Raw genomic sequence first — 18,769 nt, forward strand, 5'->3', positions numbered from 1 at the left:
CGCTGTTTTTCTCTTCTGCATATGCCAGCTTTCATGGATGTATCACACAACACAACATTACTTTGAAAGCATTTATTTAGAAAAATATAACGCAATTTTATAAAACGAGTGTGCCGTTGGTGCTGTGCTCTTCCCAAGGTCCAGTGGAAGGAGTTGTAGTGCGCCGGTGGCCTTCTAGTCTTGGATATGTACTGATCTGTGAGGACCGGAGGCTCCGCATCAGGCCTCTTGCTCTTGCCTCATATAGCTCCACTGAGGTTTTTTTGTATCTGCAAGAAACAGGTCAATAATTTGGCAAATGGTTGGATGTTGTATTTTCTGTAACGTACATCCATCCATCCATTTTCTTTGCCGCTTACCCTCAGGTAAGGGTCGCGGGGTGTGCTGGAGCCAATCCCAGCTGTCAACAGGCAGGAGGTGGGGTACACCCTGATCTGGTTGCCGGCCAATCGCAGGGCCTATCGAGACAAGCAGCTGCACTCACAATCACACCTAGGGGCAATTTAGAGTGTCCAATTAATGTTGCATGTTTTTGGGACATTGGAGGAAACCGGAGTGCCCGGAGGAAAACCACGCAGGCACAGGGAGAACATGCAAACTCCACACAGGTGGATCCGGGATTGAACCCAGGACCTCAGAACTGGGAAGCCAATGCTTTTCCAGCTGCTTCACCGTGCCGCCCTGTCATGTACAATCAATTAAAATCACTGTGAGAGAGAGCTGTCCGAGTCTGTTTTTTTTTAACTTCTGATCTTAACCGAAGTGAAATAATACGGCCTGGTGCCCCCTGCAAAACTCGTGATCACAAACGTCCTCAAAAAACAAACAAACAAAAAAAGATGTGGATGTGCAAATGATTGACTGACTCTACTTCACGTCCTGCCTCTACAGCGTCTGATTGGGTATTCTTGTCGCGCTGTGCTCTGTTGTAAAATAACAGTTAAAATTAAATTAAAGACATTAGATGGGGTCAAAGAGGGTTGATTTTTCAAAAGATTTGAATCATATTCTATTTAGCACATTGCATATTCTAATAATAAATAGGATCAGGCCATACAGACAATTATCTCTCTATCTAAGATAAAAATTACAAAATATGGCTTTAAATCTAAACTTGTGCCAAACATCATTTGGGTCATCCATCCATCCATCCATCCATCCATCAATCCACCTTATACTGCTTACCTTTGAAAGAGGTTGGGATGAAGAGAACATGCATACTCCACATGAGGAATAACACACAGGTACACACACACACACACACACACACACACACACACACACACACACCACACACACACACACACACACACACACACACACACACACACACACAAAATAATCACAGACCACAACTCACAATCTGAGCAGCAAAGAGGACAGGACCACAGAAAGGGATGAGGTGGCCATTGCAGCTGAGCCCATCCAGGGTTGGAGTACCAGACCAACAGGCATGAACATTCCTAAAGTGGACAGATGAGAAGGTTGAGTAGGTACAACCTCCAGGGTGCATGCAATGGTACCTTGACCTTGGAATTTAATTCATTCCGTGTCTATACTTGTCACTCAAATTGCTGGTATCTCAAATTTATCTATCCATCCATTATCTTTTTTTTTTTAATAAAAAGTATTCAAATGTAAAAGATCATACAGTAATAATCCTTATAGTACACTCAGCTTTACAGGAACACCGCATTTGTGGGTTTTAAGCAAGCGAGTCTCAGCTGTCATACCAACCATACAAACACTGTACATTCTATGAAGCCTTTATATGTTCTGTTTTACAACAATACGTATTTAATGTCAAATTTATAATTAACTGGGGATGAAATAGTGACTCTTGGATTCATCGTCACCAAAACCATACGCACACGTTCAATTATAGTGCAAGGAAGCGGATGGCGAGCACAATCCAAAAAAAAGCATGTCCGCAATCAGTTTTCTTCTATACGGGTCTCACAATTAAATGCTTGATGAATTTTGCGTCGGAATGGTAGATCTCAGAGTGAAGTATTTCTTGGCCGCCACAAGATGCTGTGATATCGGCAAGGACCAATCAGAGCAAAGGTGTTTTCCATAACCAAATTAATGCAGAAATTCAATCAGAGCAAAAGTTTATTTATATATTGAATGTTAAAGAGAACCCTTTCATTTGCTAAGCATAAAATACCAACTGGAATAGCTTGAAAAGGGACATTTTCAACCTAAATGAACCTGCAAAGCTGATAAAAGAACATCAAAATGAAATAAATGACATGGGTCTTTTTACTTGATAGAATTATCATTTTACTTTGATCAGACTTAACCATCCTCACTACTTCTAGTCTATTCCTGGACAGAGATGCACAAATGAGAAATTAAGTGGGGAATTGACTCGAGAAAGAGAAAGACAGGGCTTTCCATCAACCAAAGGAAAGGAAAGGAAAGGATCCAATCCTCGCTGGTGTAATGGATAAGAGAAACCCAAAAGAATTTAGGGGAACCTCCTCTCACTCAGTCTTTGCAGCACAACTTCACTTGAGGTGGCCACACCCCATCATGGTCATGATCATGGTTGATCTGGCGCAATGGAAATAAACTTTCATACACCCAATGGAAGCTCATTGTGCAAATCCTATTTTGAACCAAAAAAAAAAAAAAAAACACGTAAGGAGAACTCCCAACTTGAATCTACAATGATCTCCTGGCACCAATCAAGTGCTGTGTTTGTCCAGGGTTCAATTCCCGGCCACGCCTTTGTGGAGTTTGCATGTTCTCCCCGTATCTGCATGCGTTTTCTCTGGGCACTCTGGTTTTCTCCCACATCCCCAAAACATGTGTTAGTTGGAGACACCAAATTTCCCTCAGGTGTGATTGTGAGTGCGACTGTTGTTTGTCTCTATGTGCTCTGCGACTGAAGGCAACAAATTCAGTATGTACCCCACCTCCTGCCCGTTGACAACTGGGATAGGCTCGAGAACTCCCCGCAACCCTCGTGAGGATAAGCGGCAAAGAAAATGGATGGATGTATTAGCTTCGGGAGAGGGATAAATTCAACATATGTCAATGTATCACTGAAGGGTAATTTGCAGTTTGTCCTTTATCCCTTATGTCATAGCATAAAAGTAAGTGCTCACCTGCAGCAATGGGTATTCCGACAAGGTTGTAGATAACCGCAAAGAAAAAGTTTATCCGTATCCTCTGCACGGTCTTCTTTGACAGCTCGATGCTGGCAACTACATCGAGAAGGTCATTCTGCGGAACACACACAGTCGGGTCATGCTAGCAACAGACATCATGACATGTGAAGATAGTGCAAACAGCACACCACCCACTCGGATAAGAACTATATCTGCTGCTTCGATTGCCACGTCAGTGCCTGTGCCGATGGCGATGCCGACATCAGCCCGAGCAAGGGCGGGGGAATCGTTGACGCCGTCTCCAACCATGGCCACATGCAAGCCTTGTTCCTGGAGCTCCTGCACTTTGGCCACCTTGTGTGAAGGTAGCACCTCTGCAAACACCTTCCCGATTCCTACCTATGGAGGACAAACCCACCTTAATGTAAAAGGATGTGGGTGTTAAATGTTCAGTACTTTCCAGACTCATCACAGTACACTCATTCACCTGTGCAGCGATGGCTTTAGCTGTGCGTTTGTTATCCCCTGTTATCATGACCACCTGGATCCCCATGCTTCTAAGTGTGTGCACGGCCAAGGCTGACTCGGCCTTTACTGTGTCTGCAATGGCGATCATGGCGCACAGTACTCCTGCATACAGTAAACAATGGATGGGTGCACCTCCTCATAATACCTCTAACCGTGTTCTTTTTTTTGCTCACCATCTATGGCCACGAGTATAGACGTCTGCCCCTTTGCCTCATGGCTTGACATGGCGGCATCAACGTCTGCTCCAACATGGTGGCCATTCCTCCGCATCCATTCTCTATTCCCGATCAGGACAGAGTAACACAAAACCTCACCTGGATGCGTGGTAAGAAAATGAGTGATATTCAAAGTAGGCAGACATGAAGTTCTTACGTATTAAAATGACAACAGAAAAAAAATATAAGAAAACATTAAAAACAGCTTTTGTGAAGTTTGTGACTCATTCAACCTGCAAGATAACACACCTGCATTTGATATCTCTGCGGCCCCAACAAGGCTGCTCTCATCCGTGGATGATCCAGGCAACAGGAACCCCTCTTGACTCCGCTGTGGGAGCAGGTGATCCACGTTGGAAACCCGGCAGCTGATCCCGCAGCCAGGCACTGCTTGGAAGTCTTGGCAGTAACCCAGGACATCCGAGCCCAGCTCCTGTACACGTGAACAACGACTGTCACTTAAGTAGGATGGAAGGTGGTGCCTTTAGAATCCTCTCATGTGGAACAATCTTCAAGGACTAAACTTAAAACTTTCCTTTTTTGATAAAGCAGACTCACAGGTTGATTCAGGCATGTCCTGGCTCAGCTCTTAGTTTTATGCTGCCTTCACACTAGACTGCCAAGTGATGCTTTTTGATGCACTGAGCTTTCCTTACTCCTCTCTTCTTTTTACCCATCTAATTAACGTCAGTTTAACATCACAGCTATTACTATGGATACAGCTATTGTAATTTGTGTTGTTGTCTCCTCACCTTTCCACCTCTTATGTTATTAAAGTGCTTTTCTTTGGCTTTCTCTCTCTTCCTTGTGGTTGTTGATCAATGATTCTGGTGGTGTGACAGCCTCAGTGCTGTTGCATGTTTGCCGAGTTGTCAACAGGGGTGGTTAGGTCAGCGACGATACTGTTGGTGGCGCACCAGTATTACTGTAACTCTGGGACCATTACTAGTGTTGATACGGCTGTTGTGCCATATTCGTTGTCCCATTCCAACCATTCCATCCCGTTTTCTCACTCTATTCTCTTTCCATCAAAGACAAATGGGCCAAAACAGACGATCACTCCACCGAGACTGGATTTTGTTTGAGGTTTCCTACTTTGAGCTTCCTTGCTTCTTTTGCCAAGTGTTTGTTCAGATGGGTTCAGTTGGTTTTCTTTGTGGAGGGACGAGTGTAGTTGCCTTGACATAACGTCTGTATTGAATTGGCATTGCATAAATACTATTGACTTGGAAAAACTACGGCAAAGAACAAAAACTCACTCCTTTGCAGTGTTTGGCAACTGCAATGCCCAGTGGGTGCTCACTGCTGGCCTCTGCTGTTCCCACCACCGCCAGGATCTTTCTCAGAGGCATGCGGGCCATCTCCCACAGCACCAAGACTCGCGTCACCTGGGGCACTCCATTAGTGATGGTGCCCGTCTTATCAAACATCACCACATTAATCTGAAGGAAGAGTGTGAGTCATGTTAGTGTCTTAATTCTCTTGTAGGACACGGACTGAGGGCACTTTAGATATGATTTGCCTTGTGGGCCATCTCCAGTGGTTCGCCTCCTTTGATGAGGATCCCACTCTGCGCTCCCACCCCAGTGCCCACCATGACTGCTGTCGGGGTGGCCAGGCCCAGAGAACAAGGGCATGCAATAGAAAGAACAGTGATGGACGCCTGAAAGGCAAACCGGATGATGACTTCGGCCTTGGATATGTTGGCGTTATAACCCTGCGAAGAACATACCATGAACTGTAACATACTCTTTGCTTGTACTAAATGCGAACAGAGGTGGCAAAAGTACTCACACTCTACTTAAGTAGAAGTACAGAGTTGTGGAAAAAAATACTAGCCTTGAGTAAGAACTTGAAGAAAGAAAAACGAGTAAGAACTTGAAGAAAAAAAACAGGCTCTCAAATGGCCTTAGGTTCTAAAGTAATAAACATTTTAAAAAAAGGTTTCATATGATTTACAACAACAGTTTTAACAACTTGGCAAAATGAACTTGTTTTTGTTTTAAACTAACAGCTTGCTAGTGCTGGCTCAGGTTTTTATCCTATCAAAACAATGTGTTACTATATCTTTGCTCATGTTGTGTGCTGACTCTAAAAATTCAAAATTAGTTGAGGATAACACAAAAAATACACAATTTCTGTATCTTTTTTTCTGATTATTTAGAGAACTCTTAAACCCAGGAAGGTGGCACAAGACCACGCGTTCATTGAATCCTTCTTGTAGCAGACAACAGCAAATATTTCTCAAGATTAAGGCCATAGATGGGGAATAAACTGTGGTGCTTTTCTGAAAAAGTTGCATTACTGTCTTTAAAGCGCTCTGGTTCACGTTCTTCCATGTCACTGCAGTCTCAGTTTTTTTTCTCTACTTTATAAGACCCCCGTGTCCCAACCAACCAACACCTCATCTGTGGATGACTTTCTGTGTTCCTATATAGATTTTTTTTTTAATCTTTATTCACACAGCTTGAAAAAAGTAACCGTCCTATGTTTTTACAATGTAAGGATAATAAAGAAGAGATTCTGTACTTGTGTTCAAATAAATGGAATAAAATAATAAAAAATAGACACAAAAAGAACAGATTCCTGAAAATCCTTCATAAGTAATTGCACTTTATACATCCTCTTCCCACCATTGCAAGTTAATTATGCAGGGAGCCACACCCACCGGGAAGTTCTCTCTCACAATGTCAAAATTGACAAAGCCAACGGAGAGCCACGCCACCAGAGTTAGCAGAGAGACCACAATGATGAAGGGGACGAAGTATCCGCTGAGTCGGTCAGCAAACTGCTGAATGGGAGCCTGCAGATATCAAAGAGCAGAGAGAGATTTAGCTTCACTAACGCAAGAAATTTAGAGACAGACACACACTTGCAGTCTACTTTGGGCACTACTTGCAGGCCATTAACTGCGCAAGTAGCTACTGCGTGTGTGAGCAAAGTGCCCCCCTGCGTTCTCCTACTTCTGCATGAACAGTGTTCTTGGTCTTTTGGTATCAGTCACTCTCTAGATTCCCTTACACGCTATCTAATTTTCTTGCAAGAATAAAATTTGTTTAAACGGACTTACATATTTGGGGAAAATCACTCACTTATGATTAAGATACACTCAAGAATGTATGTTGACAAACCTTAGATGTTTGGGCTTCCTCCACAAGTTTGACGATTTGTGACAGCGTGGTCTCTGCACCGACGTGGGTGGCCTCCACAAGAAGACCACCATGAGCGTTGATCGAGCCAGCAATCACCGGGCTACCCACCCTCTTGTTGACAGGCATCGGCTCACCTGATGTAAGGAAACACTACACAAGGTAAGTCAGTGTGCTTTGAATGATTAAAAGCATTAAAAACAAAAGGGGAAAAAACCCAATAAGCATTTAAAACAAAGAGAAAACGCACAATTAATACAATGTACAGTGCAAAAAATAATGTTTAGAAGTGAAAATGTTCTAAAAAGCATGAGAAAAAAGAAGTTTTTAACCTGGACTTAAAAACATTGACACTTGGTGCTGCTGTCACTTCTGTTGGCAACTTATTCCATTTGTGTACGGCATAATAGCTGAATGCTGCTTGGCCATGTTTGCCACGATTTGATATGAGTATGTTGATCTCAAAAGCCTACTGAGTTTATATTCTATCAGCATTTCTTTCATGAATTCAGGACCTCAAGTGTTTTGTGATTTTTAGACCTGTAGCAGAACTTTGAAATATTTTCTAAAGCTGACTGGAAAGACTTTAGAATTGTAGGAGTATGTTATGACCTCTTTATTCTGATCAGAACCCAAGTTGCAGTATTCTGAATGAGCTGCAGCGGTTAAATATGTCATTTACTTGTCCCTCATCAATAACTTACAAGTGAATTGCTGGATGAAGCTGTTTAAATTTTCTCCTGGGCATTTTACAATTTTTCTATCAGGTAACAGAGTTCAAGATCTTGAAGAGTCCATCCATCCAATCTCTAATACCTCTTGTGGTCATTCGGGTTTTATGTAACTGAAGCTTCTTCCTGCTGACCAATGAATGGATACACCCTGGACTGATCGCCAATAAAGTGCAGGGTACACGTGCACAGTCAAACAAACATTCTCACTTTTAATCGCTTCCAAGGGAAATTTAGTCTTTAATTAACCAGGAAGAGTTTTTTAGGAATATGGGATGGAACTGAAAATAGCCAATAAAGGACATACCGCACAGAGATTATTCAATAGTGAGTCCGCTGGATCTCTTGACTGTGGAGTAAATGTGCTCACCCCTATTATGATGAAACAGTTTTTTTTTTTAATTTCTTTGTATTAAATAGTAAAGTACCTGTGATTAAAGACTCATCTGCCATTGAGCTTCCTTCAATCACTTTCCCATCTACGGGAAACTTCCCTCCTGGGGCCACCTTCACAACGTCGCCCCGTTGCACCAACTCCACCAGCACCTGCTCCTCACTGAGGAAAAGCAAAGCAATATGAAACAACTTACTCAAGTCCTGTGACATTTTTTAGCTGCATGCTTAAGTCTCACCTAATAATGGAGTGGTCAGGTCCCATGGTGACGACAGTCGCATCAGTGGCTTGCAGTGACATTAACTTGGCCAAAGCCGCAGAGGTTTTACTCTAATGATGAAGAAGCAACTAGTGTGTTAGGGCTGATTGATTGTTTTAGTACCAAATTTAGAATTTTGATCTTTACAAACAAGAGATAACAAGAAAAGCTGATCTATTTCCTGACGTTGAGCTTTACAGGTAACAAGAGGAAATGTAGTGGAGTCTCCTCTTCAAACAACTGTGAAATCCTTTACTGTTTTGGCTTGTACCCAGAGGACTTTGTCATACAGTGTATGTATTATTTTTTCTCAGATAACCTGATCTAATCTTTATATGGTCACAAGGTTCCACATCGTTTGATGATTGTTTCATTTTATCAGCTAAAAGGTAACCACATTGACTTGAACAGCATCTGTTAACCTAACATGCATGTTTTTGGAATGTGACAGGAAGCCAAAATATCTGTCGGAAGTCCACTTAGATATGGGGTCAACCTGCAAACTTGGAACTTGGATTCCAACCCCCAACCTTGGACCTGTATGATGGATGTACTAACCACTCATACACTGAGCCATCCCACTCAGACTTGGGTGACCCATATATGCTTGGCTTGCACTATAAAAGCATTTTTGTTGGATTACAGTAGGGTAGTGTCGCTTATTTGTGGATTCTCACAATAACCCTAACCCTAACCTTACTCCCTGCGAATAGCGTGAATCCCATGCTTATATTAACTGGACAATTTATTTCCTACCTTGGCCAAGTGCTCCAGCCATCGCCCCAGTGCAATAAACACAAAGAGCATCGGTGGTGTGTCAAAAAATGTGACTGGGCTCTGACTGGCTCCTTCTGCCATGGCAACGATGAGTACCACGCAAGAGTAGATGTAAGCAATTGAGGTAGCCAGCACAATAAGGACATCCATGTTGGCTGTCCCATGTTTCAAAGCGCGATATGCCTGGATATAGAAGTACCGGCCTCCGAAGACCTGGTGGGAAACGAGGCAGGATGTCAATTTGAAAAAAAATGTAGACCAGTGGTCTCGAGCTTCTTATTCCAAGAATGACCTTAGAAGATTTCCAAGTACTGTACATGACTCATGATGAATAAAGCATAGTAGGCATAAATGTTCAGCAAAAACAAAGTGGAGGTGATATTCCTAAAAAGCATTAATATTGTAAGGCACTGCAGCATTATAATACTTTGCACATTAACTCTGCGCTTAAATATAGAGAAATAAAAACTGTACTTCATGATTCCATTAAAATGTATTGCACATGAAAATTACAAATTGTGTTCACAATATTTAAAAATGAACATTTTTAAAAGATTAAATACAAATGTATTTCACTTAAAAGATAAAAAAGTGAACTGTACTTGATGCCTATAATGTGTTGGACTTGAAAAAAATAGCACAAGTCCTTGTCACATTAATGGCAGTTTGAATCGAGATGCCTGCTTGTCACTAGTGTCATGCATAATACGCTTTGAGAATGATTTTAATAAGGGTAAAAGGTAAGAAGAGCACCTGGACAGGCGTACAAAGCAGGAAGAAAGTCAGATTTAGGACTGAGAGGCCAGGCAGCAGGTTTTGTTCCTCCGGCATGGAGCCTCCATGCTCCTGGTGCTGACTGTCCATCACCATCATGTAAATCATGAGGCCCATGACAGGCAGGCCAAACACCAGGCTGAGCAGGAAAGAGGTCTTCCATCTGCGCCCAACAAAAGCAAACACACACACATACACAAACAAACATACAGTGTATATGCTGTGTGTCCTTCCATCCGTATTCTACACCGCTTACCCACACTAGGGTCACGGGTATGCTGGAGCCTATCCCAGCTAACTGCAACCAGGAGGCAGGTCCACCCTAACCTGGATGCCAACCCATTGCAGGGCACCTATAACCAAACAACTACTCACACTCACATTCATACCTATGGGCAATTTAGAATCTTCAATGAACCTATCGTGCATGATTTTGGGATGTAGGAGGAAACTGGAGTACTTGAACTAACGTCTTGAGAACTGTGAGATGTTCTATCCAGTCGCCCACCGTCCCCCCATGTCTGTGTGTTTGTGTGTGTGTGTGTTTTCCTTTTAAAATGAGCTTTAACTTTTTAAAAATATGCTGGGACCAGATACTTGCTGTCGAATCTCTTCTTTGTGATCGAGATTACTTTTGAATCCTGACTTCTTCACATGGGCATCGAAACCAAGGCTCTAGAGAGAAAGAACGCAACCTCAACATAGAGGTGAAGAAGATGTCAGAGGAAAGGGTTCTGCATATTTCACCTGAATTATCATGATTATATCTCGAGCTCCCAGCACATCTGGATCAAACTGGATGTTCGCTGTTTTGGTTCCCAAGGCCACCGAGGCACCAATGATCCCTTTGGTTGAGCTGAGCTTTGACTCAATATTGTGGGTACAGGAAGTGCACGTCATTCCAGTTATCTGAAAGTCAAGCGAAGGATATAAATTACAACTGTAAAAGCAGCTGAAATGGGCTGAAGAAAAAGCCATTGCATTTTTTGGGAAGTTTAGAAAAACACACATGCCACCTTTTTTCTCCATGTCTGATAGTCCTTTGTTGTTTTGGGTCAGTTATTCTCCAGCTATGCATTTTCATGGCATTGTTTTTTTTTTTTAACTGTCAGTCGCACGTAAAGAGACAGTTGTTCAGTCATCATCGAGGTCAATTTGATTTTTGTTTAATTTGTTTTTCAATGTTGACTGAGAAAATCATTTCACAAGTGAAATATTATTTGGTGGCATCAAGGACGACTGTTGAAAGCGTCTCCGTCACAGTTCTGAGGACCAGATTTCAATTCCCAGCCCCGCCTGTGTGGAGTTTGCATATTATTCCTGTGCCTGGTTGGGTTTTCTCTGGGCACTATGGTTTCCTCCCACATCCCAAAAACATGCATGTAGGTTCACTGAAAACTCTGAATTGCCCGTAGGTGTGAATGTCAGTGCAAACTGGTGTTTCTTTATACAGTATGTGCTATACGATTGGGTGGCAACCATTTCAGGTGTACCACACGTCCTGCCTGAAGATGGCAGGGATAGGCCACAGCACACCCGGAACTCTTGTGAAAGATAAGAGGATCGGAAAATGGATGGATGGATGGACAGATGGATTACCTGTACATGAGCTAATAAAATGCCCAACTTGCCACACATACATTGAACTATTCCACAAAAATATGTGCTTTGATGTCACTTTAAAAAAAAAGAAAGAATATTCCTTGACAACATATTTTTTTACATACTGTATGTACATTATGAAACCATTCTTCTGTATTTTCAGTACATTAATATTATTTTATTTTATGGTTGTTGGTGTTTTAAATCAACTCACAGTGAGATCCAGTTTTCCGTGTGTGACTGTGTTGTCCTCGATGGCCTTGGCACCAAAACCCAAGTCCTCTATGAGATGAGTCACAGCAAGAGCATCTATCAAGTCAGGGTCATATTTGACCTCCGCTTTTCCGGCCATCAGCGACACCAAAACCGAGATGATTCCTGCAGGTGAAAAGTCAAGTCACTGTCCATCCTGGTGAAAGTATTAATTAAAAATTAAGATGAAAATTACTCTAACTGTAATGTTGGCTGAGAAGTATAAACAACAACAACAACAAAAAAATCACAATTTTAATCCAAAACACATTAACATTTTGTATTTGTTGCTGTGGTGGATTTCCCTGCATGAAACCCAACAAAAGGTACAGTATAAAAATTGCAGTCATTGCAGCCTTCAAGATCTTAAGACTGTGTTACACACTATCAAAAGCACTGACCTAGATAGGCAAATTGACCAAACTATCAATTATTTACCATTAATAGTCACTATAATATATATAATATCCATCTATTATCTGAGACACATATTCTCACAAGGGTCACGGGAGTGCTGCAGCATATCCCAGCAATCCTTCAGCAGTAGGCGGGGTACACATTGGTTGCTGGCCAATTGCAGGGCATATATATATAATATGATAAAAATACATAACATTTTTAATGCTATACATATATATGTTTCCAAGTCTTTTTCTTCATTTGATAGTATGTGTCTTGGCTGACAAGCTTCCAGTCATTTACATTATGTGTAGATTTTTTTTTTTTGTCCATTCAGATTTCAGCTTTTATGTTCTGACGTGAATTAATTTTCCCCATTTTTTTCAAGCTGCAGCCATAGCATGATTGCACGATCCAGTGGTGCTAGAAATGGGCCAATAAATTACTACAAAGTAACTGTGAATTCCATCAAATAGCCAAAGATGGCATTTGATAGTTACAGTTTGTCCTCATGTGGTTTGCTGCTATGACAAAGCGACTCTGTTTTTGACCTGCTCAAAAAAAATCTGACCAGCCTAGAAGTTGAAAAACAGACTCAAGCTGTATCTCAACAATTCGTGACCAAATTGTTCTCAGTCTTTGCACGTTTCTAGCCTTTCAAAATATTTATACTGACATACTTTTCTGCAATCATCAGTCACATCAATTGGCTTCAGTCAAGATAGACTGCATATACTGTAGTGGATTGTAGCTTTGGTTTCATGAACAAATTTATTTGTGCAATTATCCCTCTTTTACTGCCTTAACAAACCTGGTAGTTGCAAATGTATGTCCTTCAAACAGCCCAATAACATTTTACATGACTGTTAACAAAAAAATCCAGCCTACTACCTGCGTCTTTGCATCCATCCATCACCACAATCTACCAAAAAGCCTCACAACACACTTTATCTGTTCTCCTTATTATCTATAGACGTTGTCATGAGCACTTTGGCGGATTAGACCAGGTAAACCATGTGAAGATAAAATCCTCTTCATCTATCCCACAAACACCAACACACACCTTAACCTCTCTGATTTTAGACTGAGTCACACAAAATGTAATACAGCTAAAATCATATCGGGAGTGCTTTACAATGTCTTTTTTTTAATTTCTTGTTCTGTTTTCCAAAGTGAAAATTTGTGTCACACTGGGCAAGTTTGTCCCCCACCCTCTTTTTTTTTTTTTTTTTTTTTTTTTGCTGTTGTTGCTTTCATCATCACAGAACTCACCCTGGTGTTTTAGCAGGTTCTTCTCAATGTTGGCTACACACGAGGCGCAAGTCATCCCCTTGATGCTGATGAAGCACTTTTGCTCTTTAGTGCTGGCCTGCTGGCTTGTAGGGGTGGAATGACAAACGGTGCCAGTGCTTTGTTCTCTTTTACATGACCAGTTCGACAGGTCAGACAGTTCATAGTTAACGGCCACTTCTTGAGTCTGGACTGGTTCTGATAAGCAGAAAGATGGCCATAAGTTGAGGCTTAATACATGTCTTCGTTTTCACATCTAAAAGTTCAACATCAATCATCTTTTATCTTACTTGGAATACCAAATTAAACTTGAAACCAAGGAAATCTTCACGTCTGTGCAAAATTTTAAACTGTGATTGACCTTGCTGAAGTTAATTCCACTTCGTGGAAAGCTTTCTGATGATGTTAATCCTAGAAGAAAGTCCCCCAGAAGAGCCCTTCTCGTCACACTGGAGTGTACATGGCTGCTTTGTTTCTATGGTAGCCGATGTGAGGCCGACGTAAGGGTGACTGGCTCTGACATTCAACACATTCCATCTTGCACTAGCTTTTTAAAGTAGAATATCAATGCAAAATGTTGCTCATTCAGTTCTCATGCATCCTGTTTTTGATTCTTGTTGACTGCGGTATTCAGACACTTTTGCTTTGGATCCTGCCTAATTAGTACAGTGTCGTTAATATGTAGGCAGCAAGCATAAGAGTAAGGGTGGAAACGTATGAGTCATGGGTTGACACTTTTTTTTTTGTTTTGTAGGTGCCTCGTAGCCATTTCAGCAATAAATTGGATTGGATGTATCCTCAGGGTGCAGCCAATGAATTAGGATGTAACTTTTGCAGCAGGTTAATGCAAAGGTAAAGGGGGTGGTGGTGGTGGTGGTGGGGGGGGGGGGTAGAAGTCATTGTAGTTAGAGGCCACATATAACCTAAATCTATGTCATGTGGGTGAGACGAAAAATTACCGGTACATTAGGATAATCTTAATATGGACTGAACTATCCTTTTTTCAAATCTTTAACAACAACCCAAAGTTCATTCTAAAGAACGCACCATTTATTATCTTATCATCCACAGGTGTGGGTTATAATTTTATTTATAGTACTACTAACGTGCCACATCACTGCAGTGTCACAACAGTATAATTTTCACTTTCAAATTCATCCTGTAGGCCAAATTGAACTCCTTAACAGGGCAGTTTTCAGCCTGCATGCTATAGGTTAGGGTTACTATCACCAAATTCAAAATCAGAGCTCATCGATCGATACTCCATTCATCCATCTTTCCATCCATCATCTACCGCTTTTCCAGGTCGGGTCGCGGGGTAAGTAGCTTTGGCAGGGATACCCAGACTTCCCTTTCCCCAGTCACTTCTTCCAGCTCTTCCGGAGGGATCCCGGGGCGCTTCCAAGCAAGCCGAGAGACATACTCTCATAGTCGATTGGTACTGCTCTGTCAATACTAGACTAAACTAGATTTTTGCCGGACCTGTCGTGGGGCCAAAGTACCTGCATTGTTTTATGCTCAAGCAAATAACTACAATAAAATGAGCAATGACAAAGTACAACTCAAATTTCACTTGTAATATTGATACAATAGTAATACAAAATCAGTTGGTGTTCTTACCAATAAGACATTAGATTAATTTCTGTTTCATTAGAATCAACAAGTAGTGTCTAATAATTAGATTCAATTCAAGTATATACAGTATATTCACTCCTTTGCATTAAACAGAAACCTCGTTTTGTAGTGAACCTACCTTGGAGTGATGCGTCAAAGCCCACATCCTCGATAGCTACCCTGAGCTGCTCAGGCCCTGTGAGGCCAGGGTCAAAGGTAATTGTTCCCTTTTGGTCTTTTAGTGATACTTCCATGGAGTGGACCCCCATCATCTGAGAGATCCTCCCCTCTATTGACTGTACACATGAACTACAGGTCATTCCTCCAATCCAAACAGTCACTACTTGGGTTGTATCGCCCCGCCAGTGGCTGATGGCGCGAGATGGATCATCAGCCAGTAAAGTAGCCCCAAACCCCATATCCTCAATCTTGTCTCTCAGGTCTTCTTGAGTGATGTGAAGTGGTTGAAATGCAACCAGCACTGTGCCTTCTTCGAGTGAGACGCGAACATGCGTAACCCCTCGCAGAGTGCCGACATGTTGCTCAATGGACTGCACGCAAGACTGGCAGTGCATGCCATCTACCCTGATCCACACCCCTGATTCCACATGGAAGCCGATCCTGCGCAGCTCCAGGGCGATCTCTGCGGCTGTGATCACAGAGCTTAAGTAGTCCACCTTGATCATCCGCCTCGGGGATGCAGAACTGACAGCCTGCACTCCGCTCAGCCCGGAGATCCTGCTCTCTACGATGCCGTGGCTCGGATGCTCTGGGGCCAGCCCCAGCAGTTTAAACGTTTCTGCGGAGGTTTTGATTGACGGGCAGAGGTCACTTTGGCTGCCATACTCATAGGCCAAGTTGTCAAGGCCTTGCTGGAAAGAGAACAGACAAGCACCATTAAGCTCAGTCCCAATTAATCAGTGTTTGAACTTTTCTTTCTCATAAGCAGTTAAAATAGGAAAAAGAAAATAAAGGTAACTTGCATTCATTCATTCATTTTCCGTTACACTTATCCTCAGTAGGGTTGCAAGCGTACTGGAGTTTATCCCAGCTATCTTTGAGTGAGAGGTGGGGTCCACCCTAAAGTGGTCACCACCCAGATAAACAGATAAACAAACAATCATTCACAATCACATTCACACCGATGGGCAATTTAGAATCATCAATCAACCTAACATGCTCATTTCTGGAAGTTGGGATGGACCCACAGTACCTGTAGAAAAACGTCACAGGCACGGGGAGAACATGCAAACTCCAGACAGGACCTCAGAACTGTGAGGCCAACGCTTTCCAGCTGAGACACTGTGCCGCACAAAACATAGTGGGGTCTAATCATTTTTGCATTTTTTTTTTTTGCATTGTTATTTGGAGGACTTTTTTTTTTTTACTATTCCTTGAGTCATATTTATTTACTTTTAAATATTAAAGTATTAAAATGAGTTCAATTTTTAGCCTCACCCACCTCTGTCCTCCTTACATATTTGCTGGATTTGCCCCTTCCGGGGATTGAAAAACCAAATCATTTTGTTTTTTTATTCTTAAAATTAAAAAAAAAAAACACACTTCTGTGGTAAAGGTGCCCCCCCCCCCCACCTTTATCCAAAAGGAACTTTTAAAGCCACATGACCAGTGATTCACATGATTTCTAACGTGACTGCTTAAAGTCAGTAAGCAGCACAACAAAGGGCTGAAAGTCAACTCCATAGCCAGATTGTGAGCAAATGACAGGTCAGAAAATGCTTATAGCATGTATTGATTTTGCTGGGCTCCATTACATGCGAGTACATGAGTTCCACATAAGGCAAAAGTTATTTCAACAGCAGCAATAGTGCGCTGAATCCATCTACGGGGGTTTAAACGCTGCAGCCCCCCCTTGTGTCCTCTTTGCTTAGCAGTACAGCTGATTAAATGGCAAATACTGGTGCTGTCTGTGAGGTTCAAAAGGACTCTTTTACTGTCCAAAGTGCAGATCAAATTGGTGTAAACAAACCACAGTCAGACTTAATGGTGGTGATGGCTTGAATGACCCCCCCCCCCCAGACTCCTAGAGGGCAACGACACCAAACTTTTTTCACCCATCATAGCCAGTAAAAAAAAAACAACGGGTGGTATAGCTTTATTTATTTATCTTTATTTAAAATTGGCAACCATTTTTACACGTGTCTGCCGCCCTGTGCCACCACACTCTTTTGCACATCCTAATGACCCCCACTGCTCAGATTCAGCAACATCCATCCACAATGGGTACATCACAACAGTGAATTGTGCTCGCGATCAGTGCACACACAGTTTTCCATTATATTTTTTTCCTTTTTCAATTAAGACCTTTTTTGTGTCCAAGGTGATAAACAGTAAGTGTATTCAGACTCCAGATTAAAATGAGCTCAGCGAAAGATGAAATACCAGCACCTTGAATTATGACTCGTTGGCATCCATTCAATAAACCTCTTGCTATTGTCAGGCCTTAAATATTCTTATTTTCACGTTTTTGCTGAAATAATCATTGGAGAATAGAGATAGTGTATAGAGGTGGCATAGTCCCAGTCAAATATTTGTGTCTACTAGTGTGCCAACGAGTGAGGTGCTGTTAAGACAGCTGATGTTTAACGCTATGTGTCAGCTGCACATGGCAGAGAACAACACAATTGAAGCCGTCGTCAACCCGATGAAAAACTGCTACTGATTCACCTTGAAGCTTCGATGGCGTTGCTGCAATAGTTTGTAAATATTAATACACACATTTCTTTTACATCTTCATATATTCATGCAGTTAATGTAGGGCACAATCCACTATACATCCACTAAATGTACAAAGTATAAAAATATATACACTTATTAATGTGTACAAAAATACAATTTACAGAAAGTCATCGTAAGTAATAGTTGTGATAACCATCTTCCTCTCATATAGACCGATATAGTTTTTTCTCCCCACTAATTTGAATTCGAGTATTTGTGAGCTGTTTGCGACTCCAAAAAAGTGAGTGTGACGTCACGTTTACGATCAGGTTTTACATGTACCTTTTACATTTGTGAAAGTCTTTATTCAATTTTAGTTACTTTGTCAACGCAAACATGGAGGTGCCTGGCTCGCCTACAACGCAATATCTCCGCCGTACATTACAATAAAGGTCTTCTAACCTATTCTATTCTGAAACGGCGATGTGGGGGGGGGGGGGGTGTCAATTAAAAAGTGTTTTGAAACCAGTTCGGAGGTCTTAAGGCGATAACGTGATCAGGCCTACCTGCACTTGGGGCTCAGACGTTTGCACGCAATATGGGCGCTCCTTCTCGCAACTACACTCCACCATACACATCTGCTCTGCGGAGTCATACTTGGCCTGACTTTTGGGCGACTTGGAGACGAACATGTCCGAGGTGATCTGGCGCTGCATGCCGGTGCCGTGTCTTTACATGTTATGGAGAGAGGGCAAAAGTCCGCAACCGTGTCCGAGCGATTGCGGAGTTTGCGGCGGTGCAGATAAGAGCGACGCTCCGGTTCAGTGTGGTCAACGTCCTCAGGCATTACTTCCGCGGTTAGGCGGTTTTATATCATTGACCAGCTGGTTCATCGCCATCTCAAAAATCTCAGATTGAAGCACATGGGGATTACTTTAGAGATTTAAAATTAAAAAAAAAAAATAGCATCAATGTCCTGCCTACTTA

The 18,769-nt window shown here is 42.0% G+C and overlaps 1 protein-coding gene across 2 annotated transcripts; it reads right to left on the reverse strand.

The window, feature by feature from the left end:
* Nucleotides 1-94: 94 nt before the first annotated feature.
* Nucleotides 95-18,612, reverse strand: atp7b (ATPase copper transporting beta). Of its 2 annotated transcripts, XM_061829883.1 has the most exons (21): nt 18,349-18,612; nt 15,243-15,975; nt 13,472-13,687; nt 11,763-11,926; nt 10,694-10,855; nt 10,548-10,621; nt 9,926-10,109; nt 9,152-9,385; nt 8,375-8,466; nt 8,171-8,298; nt 6,994-7,148; nt 6,531-6,665; nt 5,385-5,579; nt 5,122-5,304; nt 4,112-4,295; nt 3,821-3,961; nt 3,607-3,749; nt 3,315-3,518; nt 3,117-3,234; nt 1,361-1,463; nt 95-269 (listed from the first exon to the last, which is right to left on the reverse strand). In XM_061829883.1, the coding sequence occupies exons 1-21, from the start codon at nt 18,496-18,498 to the stop codon at nt 98-100; spliced, it is 3,870 nt and encodes a 1,289-aa protein (XP_061685867.1). In that variant the 5' UTR covers nt 18,499-18,612; the 3' UTR covers nt 95-97. The 2 variants fall into 2 exon arrangements, with proteins under 2 accessions (XP_061685867.1, XP_061685875.1); XM_061829891.1 differs by lacking the exon at nt 13,472-13,687.
* Nucleotides 18,613-18,769: the final 157 nt, after the last annotated feature.

Source organism: Syngnathoides biaculeatus, chromosome 2, assembly GCF_019802595.1.
Source record: "Syngnathoides biaculeatus isolate LvHL_M chromosome 2, ASM1980259v1, whole genome shotgun sequence".
NCBI lineage: Eukaryota > Metazoa > Chordata > Actinopteri > Syngnathiformes > Syngnathidae > Syngnathoides > Syngnathoides biaculeatus.